The sequence below is a fragment of the Gavialis gangeticus genome, unplaced genomic scaffold (genome assembly GCF_001723915.1).
Source record: "Gavialis gangeticus isolate Ggan-Ray unplaced genomic scaffold, GavGan_comp1, whole genome shotgun sequence".
Lineage (NCBI taxonomy): Eukaryota > Metazoa > Chordata > Crocodylia > Gavialidae > Gavialis > Gavialis gangeticus.
This window is the reverse complement of record NW_017729009.1, coordinates 11,731,709-11,739,466: the sequence shown is the minus strand read 5'-3', so window position 1 is coordinate 11,739,466 and position 7,758 is coordinate 11,731,709. Positions and strand designations below refer to the sequence as shown.

Genomic DNA, 7,758 nt, shown 5'->3' with positions numbered 1-7,758 from the left:
CGGCGCGGGCTGGAGGGCGTGCGGGTCTGCCGGGAGCCCCCAGCGCCGGCCTGGGGGACGTGCCCCAAAACACGCCGCTAGAGCAGGCTCGTCTGCCGCAGCCGCCGCTTCCCTCTGGCTCCCGCTCGCTTGCGCTGTTGTTCCTGGCACTTCACCTGGCGCCGGGGTTTAGTCTTTAAAACAACAGAGGGGAGCGGAACCAAGCGTCTGCATCTTGCTTTTCTGTTCCTCCCTTGCTGAAAGGGCCGGGCAAAGCCCAGGCCCGATCCCTCCACGAGCCAGGGCGAGGGGTGCGCGGCTTAAATTTTCAGTGGGAGAGAACTGAAAAAGGCAGCCAATCTGGAATCCTAGGATTCTGCGAATCCCAGGTAGGGGACTCGGTTACTCGCCGCCCAGATTCATCCCTGCTGCCGCTCTGCTGCACTCCGAGGCCTTGCTCCGGGGATGAATTCGGTGCCCTGGCATCAGTCCTTCTGTCCAGTTAAAGGCATGAAACCTCCCCGTAGCCCATGGGGCACTCACAGCAGAGCAAAGTGCATGCCCTGCAGCTAAGTTTGCTCAGAGGAGCATGCAATTAAAGAAATCGGATAATATTAGGAGGGACTTAGCAATTAGCTGTGCTCTGGGTAGCTCTTCAGCACCGCCACGTCTCTAGAAGCCGGTGCCCAAGACTCTGCCTCGGGGGGCAGGGTGGAAATCTCCCATCCTAGTGCTGGGTGGGAGCAGGGTAATGCAGTGGTTTTGCTCTCCCGGCACCTGCGGTGTGCCAGGAGTGAGCAGTGCTGAGGATGTGATGGATCCAGCGCGGCCTCAGAAGAGTCTGCATTGCTTTTTCTCCTCTGCAGACCGGTAGTGGGGGAAAGGCAGCCGGTTTCTAGTTTGCCTCAGCCACAAATCCCTTTCTGTGATGGTGGAAAGTCTCTCGCACCCTTAGGCGCCAAATGTCTGCTTCCCAAACTGTGCCGGTCATAAAACATGCTTTGCAGGGCGGGGCGGCAAGAAACGGAGCTCTTGGCCCCACGTGCGGCCATCTCTTCTGGGTGGTTGTGTGGTCCCCATCACTGCACCTCGCCAGTGCAAATGGATTAAATCCCCCGGCCCCCCTAGCTGCGCTCTTGTTTCCAGCCCTTCTCTCCAAAGAGGCTAAGTGACTCTCCCAAAGTCACACCAGCTCTTTGTGGCAGAGGAAATATTTGAACTGGCACTTCTGCCACCTCACGCTTGTGCCCTAATCGCCAGTGCATCCTTCCTCTCCTTGCCACGGGAGAGTCCTGCTGCTAATTTTGTATGCTTTTGATTTGTTCCAAATCCCCCTCTCCCAGGGGAAGGCTGGGAACGGCTACACGCGGCCAGACAAGGCTGGCACAATTCAGGGCAGCAGGTAGCCATCCACCAGCATCCGACTCAGAGCAACAGGCGCGCCCTTCCCCGGGGCGCTGGCACCGTCTCGTTCACCGCGTCCTGTGCCGAGATGCCAGCCCCAGAGCAGGCCGCCTCCTCCAGCTATTAGGGTTTTCCATTACTGCTGTTCCCGGCGGTGACTGTTATTGCATTGAGATCGCGTAGCACTTCTTTTTCAGCCAGCCAGTCCGCAAACCCGGCATTAAACGTGACTTAGGGGAAAACAAGTCGGAGCTGCCGTGTGTTTGGAAGGAGTCTAGTGAACTCCCAGCCCCAGACTCAGGTCCTAAAGCCACGCGCCGCTCAGGAGCTCCCATTCCTCGCGCCCCTCGCAGAAAGCAGCTGTTCTCAGTCTGCATCCAGCTGCCTGGCCCCTCTCCTCCTCTCTGCCTGCCTCGCCTTTGCAGAGAGGCCCAGCTGATACCCAAAAGGGCAGCGAGGGAAGATGAGCAGACTGTGGTTTCAGGCTCTGCAGAGGGGAAGAGCAGGTTAGCAGGGTGAGCAGCTGCATCTTCTCCCTCCTCTACATTGCACCAGTGGCTAGAAACTCGGTGAAACCTGCCTCGAAGGAGAGGGTGGTACCTGGTGATTCGAGCAGGGTAACGAGAGGAGGTGGAACGAGGTGCTGTGCGCCTTTATGGCCAGTCCGGTTCGGGGACAGCATCCCCGTGAGAGCAGGTGTCTGGGCTTGGTGGAGGGGGATCGGGTGATTCACATCAAGGCTCCCTCAGGCAGGAAGCTGGTGTGCAGTGACCGGGACCAGATAAGCACCCAAAATAGATGGCTGCACGTGGGGCCAGGAGCTCCCTTTCTGGGGGTGGCTCTGGAGTGCTAGGAAAGATGCAGAAAGCCGGGGGGAAGGGGTCCTTGGGTCTTTGCAGCCTTGCTTGTAAAATAACTAGAATAGAAAAGAAAAGAAAATGGTGCCAGGAGGCAGGGCCTGGCCAGGTGCTGTCCCAGGACTTGCTGGTCCCACGAGAACCTGGGAGAGCCCCTTATCTTTGCAGCCTCTGTTTTCCCCCTCTGTGAAATGGACGTGCCGGGGCCTGTGATCTTTGGCAGGAGGTAGTTCTGGAAGGGCTGTGCCAGGTCCCCAAGGGAGAGAAGGGTCTCCAAGACAAGCTTCACAAGTTGTTATGTCTGGTGTGACAGAGCAATGGTGGGCAGAGGGACCTCGGCGGAGAAGTTGAACAGTGGAAAGAGCCCCTGTAAAGAGAGGAGGGGCTCTCTGCCTGGCGGGGAGGGGTCTGCAGCGGAGAACAGATCCCGACTTACCATTTGGGAAATGCACTGAGAGGGAAATATGTGGAGGCTCGTGGGTGTGGGGTGTGGAGGGGGAGATGCGTTAGCTCGGCATAGCTGAAACCATTGGGAGGCATTGCTTGGCAAGGAAGGAAGAAGCGAACGTACAAGAGGGGCAGCAGAGGTCTGGGGAAGCGTAAAGCCCCTGTGCATGGGGATGAGGTATTCCTCAGCTGCCGCCCCATCTCTGACACCGACTCTCTCAATGGCCTTGGTCAGGTTCCTTCATCTCCAGGGTAGAGCCATGTTAATAGTAGCAAGAGTAAGGAGCAATTTGTCCTCTTGGGGTCCTCTGGTAGGGTTGTAGACCTTGAGGGCAGGGTGTGAGGCTAGGTCCTGAGTGGGCGGGGGGAGTTACACCCCTCAGCATTCAATCGAAGTCGGCGGTGTGGTGTTCAGCAATCACTCTGAGCCAGGGAGCCTCCCCAGGTCTGCTTCGCTCAGCCTCTGGGTTTGGGGCACAGCCTGGTGGGAGCCTCTGTGCAAAGCAAGAGGTGGGTCCAGCTGGCTCTGGCAAGCCCTTTCAAGGTGCAGCTCCCCACATTGTGTGCCAGCCTCGCTGGCAGTCTGGCTACGTCTGCACGACTGGTCCATGCCCTGTAAGGGAGACATGTGAAGAGGAGACACGGCTGTGCTGGCCACGGGGTTTTGCCCATTGGGCTGTGGCAGGGTCCTGAGGTTCCCCCACATGCAAAGCCCGGTCAAGCCTGGCATCGCTGTCCCGTGCCCAGCCGGGGAGGGAGCCAGGAGAGCCCAGTGCAAGTGCCTCCCTCCAGGATGCTGCCCCTGCCCTGGGCTCTGGCACCAGCACAACCGGCCCAGCCTCTCAGCCTGCCAGCGGAGCCAAAGGGGAAGAATAGCATGGGGAAACTGAGGCACGGAGTAACTTTCCTGAGACCCTGCAGGAGATGCAGGCTGAGGCCCTTCACTCTGAGGCCTTTCTTGTTGTCCTGATCCCCCGAGGACTTCGGGGAACTGGCTGTGCCTCAAGAGGCTAAGCGACTCGCCCAAGGTCATGCCAGGAGACCGCGCCACTGCGGGGATTAGAAGGGGCGAGCGGAGGATGGAGCAGGCAGGTCCTGGGCTCCGGTGGGCTCGTGGATCCAGCTCTTCCAAGAGCCCTGTCCTTCCGTGTCCCCCAGCAGCCACGCCGCTGAACGAGCTCAGGGAGGAGGGGGGTGTCAGCAGGAGGAGGGCTTTGTGCCGGTGAAGAATGCCAGGCTCTTAATCCTCCTCCGGTAATTGCTGGCTGGCGCGGGAGCCGTCCGGGCACGCGGGCCGCGGCTGCAGCCCCCCGCGCGTTGGCAGGAGGGTTGAGGCAATCAGGGGAGTCAGTCGAGTGTGGAAGAGGTGTGAGGACAGCAGGACCGCAGCCGCTCGCTCCTGACAGCCGGTCCGGAGAGCTCGCCAGGATGCAGCAAGGCCGGCCCTCCCTCTGCTGCATCTCCGACCTGCGGAGAGCTCACGGCGCACCTGAGGAAGGTGAGGCCTGCTCACCTGCAGGGCACGGGGCCAGCTCGCTCCTGGCATCCGCCAGCGCTGGGCATCTGCCAGCCTGGAGTTTGGCCCGGAGGGGGAGGTGCCGGGCTGAGCGGGGAGGCGATGCGGGCAGAGCTGTTTGCATTGGCAGGCGGACACCGGGGGCAGCCAGACGGCAGGGTGTGATGGTCAGAGGGCAGGAGGATGGATTTCAGGTGCTTTGGGTCTGGACGGGGGCTGCACCACTGCACTCTGCAAGGAGGGAAGGGTTTGCCTCTCGCTGCCCGTGTGCCTCGCATCAGAGCCCGCGCACCCCTGCCCTTGCTCCCTGCCCTGGCAGCAGCCTGCTCCGGCCCCTAAGCGAGCGGTTGAGCGGGGCACCGGCGCCGCGGCGCTGAGCACGGCCGAGTTTCCGGAGGAGACCTGCCCCGGAGCTGTGGGTTACAATGCAGCGGCTGCCTCTCCACCGGGCCGTGCATCCATCTGGGCTCTCTGCGTGCGGCTGCCTTTCTTCTCGGCGTTGTTTTTATTCTCCCCCCACCCCGCTTCTGCCATCTGCTCCTCTCCGTGACATTTCTGACTCGCCTCAAGCCACGTTTGACTAGAGGAGCAGAGGTGCCCCACTCTCCCTGCTGCACCGCAGATGCCCCGTGATCACCTGCGGACACAGACCCTTGCCTCGCAGCTCCCGACACGGGCTGCTGACTGTTTCCGGGCCCGAGTCCAGCTCTTGCTCCTTCGTCGGAGCCTTGTGCATGGCACGTGGTGCTGAGTCTGGAGATGGGGTGCGGCGACGGGAAGGCCTCCTTGCCCTGCGGGGGCTCAGGCTAGAGCCAGCTCCTGCGGCCGCTGCCCACTCCGGACACATACACCATGCATGTGCTGTATGCAGATCGGAGGGGTCAGCGCTGGGCCACCACCTGCTCTGCCACGTGTGCTGCCTGACATACGTGCAGTTCATCGGTGAACACGTCTTGCCAGGCTCACACCTCAAAAGCCATGCCCCCGTGCTCTCCTGGCATCACCCGGCAAACACCTCCGCCCCCCCCCGGGCACCTGGGAATCTCAGGTTAGCTTTGCTTTATATAAAAAACCTCCTGCACCTGGGCTGAGACCTTGTCTTGCCAAATCAGAGCCCAAAGTGAGATTTTATGGCTGAGTTGGGATGTCCTGGAAATCGACTTTTTGCTGCTGGCCTGGGCTGAACGGGAAAGCACCTTTGGACCGAGGCCACCCCCGTGTGCCGGCTCCCCCCTGCAGAGAAGTCTGCCGTAAACCCTGCCTCCGAGCGGGGACCTCCAGCTGCTGAGAGCAGACTGAAAGTCCCACGCCTTCCCGCTGCGAAAGCATGCTGCTGTTACACTCCTCGAGCCAAACCTCACTCCTGGGTGCAGGCAAGCACCTTCTGTTGACTCGAGGGCAGCTGCGCACGTCTTCTCCGGGGCCCCGTTCGGCCTCTCGCATGGGCGGCGAGGGCATCGTTGCCTTGCAGGGCTTGAAATGCTGCTTTGGAAAGCAAAGGATTGCACTTCCTCGTGCTCAGCACATAAAACCAGAGCTGTGGCAAAGACATGGAGTGGCATGAGAGACGGGTGAGAGAAACTCCGCTCCGCTGGGAGCCGGGGGGGGAGATCCCAGCTGTGCGGCTGGACCCAGCTGTTTGAGTGGCGTGCCTCAGTTTCCCTGTTTGGTCAGTCTTTGCAAGGAGCTTTGCCACAAGCATGTCCCTTTAGTGCGGCATAGAAACCATAGTGTAGCCGGAGGTATCCCAGCCTTGGTGCTTTGCGGTGAGCGGGGAGCAAAGGGGGAAGACGTCGGAGGGGATGCGGTGCTGGTCACACCTTCCCCCGGCCCACTCCGCACCGTTTGGGGGCTAATCACCAACGCTTGCGTCTCAGCTCTGCTACCGGCATCCTTCCTCTCTCGCTCTCCGTGCTGACGTGGGAGGGGGGATCCTTCAGCAAGCCCTTGCTATCCACCCCCGGCTTCGGATCAGTCCCGGGGGCCTCAGCTGGTCCCTGGCGTATCACTCGCGCTTGGTTTCTCCAGCATGCCCCTCCGGGCGCGGGCAGCAACTCTGTTGTTAGGCCCTGGCAGGGATTTGCTTCTGCTCTCCGCGTACTTCCTACATAATTGCACTCCCATAAAAGACTCGCCCCATTTGTTATATTAAAAACAAGAGAAGAGCTTAAGTGACTTGCAGGCAGGCATCTCCCCCAAGGGCTCCCGGGAGCTGTCAGCTCGCTTGGTGCGAGCATCGTCCCAGCCTTCATGGCACATTTAGCAAGCGTCTCCTCCGACGGGCTCGGTTTCCCGCTCCATTTTCCCTCCTTTGAGCTGGTTTATTTCTTAATTAGTCGACAGGCCTTCACTCCCTTCCTGCGAACGGCGCGCTTTTCTTTTAATAAAGGGAGGGCGCTCCCTTCCTGCAGCTCGCAAGCACCGGGAATGGCTCTTGGGTCATTAATCCTTCTTTGGGGACCACAATTGCTTTTTTGCGGCGTTTGCCCCAGGGGTTTCTTAAACCAGATTAAAATTGCTACCGCTCCCCTGCCTTGATGAGGGGGTTGGACTCGGTGACCTCCTGGGGTCCCGTCCAGGCTTGTTTTGCTGTGATTCCCTTGGGAAGAGCATTGCGGTTGGATATTCATCTTCCCCCTTTTTCTTTTCCATTACTTCTAGTCCTCAAACAGGCTCGTTCCTGCCCAGCACAAAGGGGCCCAGGGAGTGGGATTTTCCTTGAATTTGTTTCCCGTTGCACAAAGGTTGGGTTTTGGGGTGGGGTTTTAATCTGGAGGGTTTCTCCCTTAGAAATCCTGACTGTGGTGCTGAGTGCCCGAGAGGACTGGCGCTTTCTTGAACCCCAGGGCGTTGGGTGCCGTGAGTTTCCCATTGGGGCTCCTCTGGGTGCCGACTCTTCGCTGTAGTTGAACCAGGTGAGACGAGGGAGGCAGCTAGCGTTTGCTTTGCAGGATCAGCAGAGCTTATGTAAAGCCTCCTGCCTTTTATCTGGAGCAGACGGGCGCGTGGGTCTCTAATACGGCTGCTTCGCTCTTGCCACAGGCTTTGTTTTCCTTCTCTGAAGGAAGGCTTTGCCTTTTAATTGTAACACACAAACAGAAGAGTGCAAGTTCGTTAACATCACAGTGCACGTGCACACGTTGGCCTGTTTGTACCTTGACTCCGGCCTTCACATACATGTGTAAATCCATGCGTGCACCTGTGGATTGGCACGTGCACAATCATGGGCTGCATGTAAGTGCACAGGAGCTGGCAGCTCGTGCGTGTGCAAGTATGCCAATGAGCACGCTATCTCCTTCCCCTTCAAACTGTCTGGGAATAGGAGGGAGAGGGGGGCATTTCCACTTATCAGAGAGCCCCAGGGTGCCCAATTCACCTCTGCTCCCTCACTGGGCTCCATGCCATAGCTCTTAATATAAACTGGCAAATCTGTATAAACTGGCTCCATGCCAGAGCTGGGACCAACTGCTTTGGTCTCCCCTCCCTCGAGGAGCTGGTTCAGCAGATCCTCCTCTCCCCAAGCTACACCAGTTTTCAGCAACGAGCTAGACCTTG

At 59.4% G+C, this 7,758-nt stretch overlaps 1 protein-coding gene across 2 annotated transcripts in view; it reads left to right on the top strand.

The window, feature by feature from the left end:
* Nucleotides 1-3,933: 3,933 nt before the first annotated feature.
* Nucleotides 3,934-7,758, top strand: part of SAMD10 (sterile alpha motif domain containing 10) — a 52,270-nt gene continuing 48,445 nt past the window's right edge. The window contains exon 1 of one of the 2 annotated variants that reach the window (XM_019510079.1): nt 3,934-4,185. In XM_019510079.1, coding sequence (XP_019365624.1) covers nt 4,116-4,185 — 70 coding nt within the window. In that variant the 5' untranslated portion in view covers nt 3,934-4,115. The remainder of the gene's footprint in view (nt 4,186-7,758) is intronic. The other variant, XM_019510078.1, reaches the window with a different exon arrangement.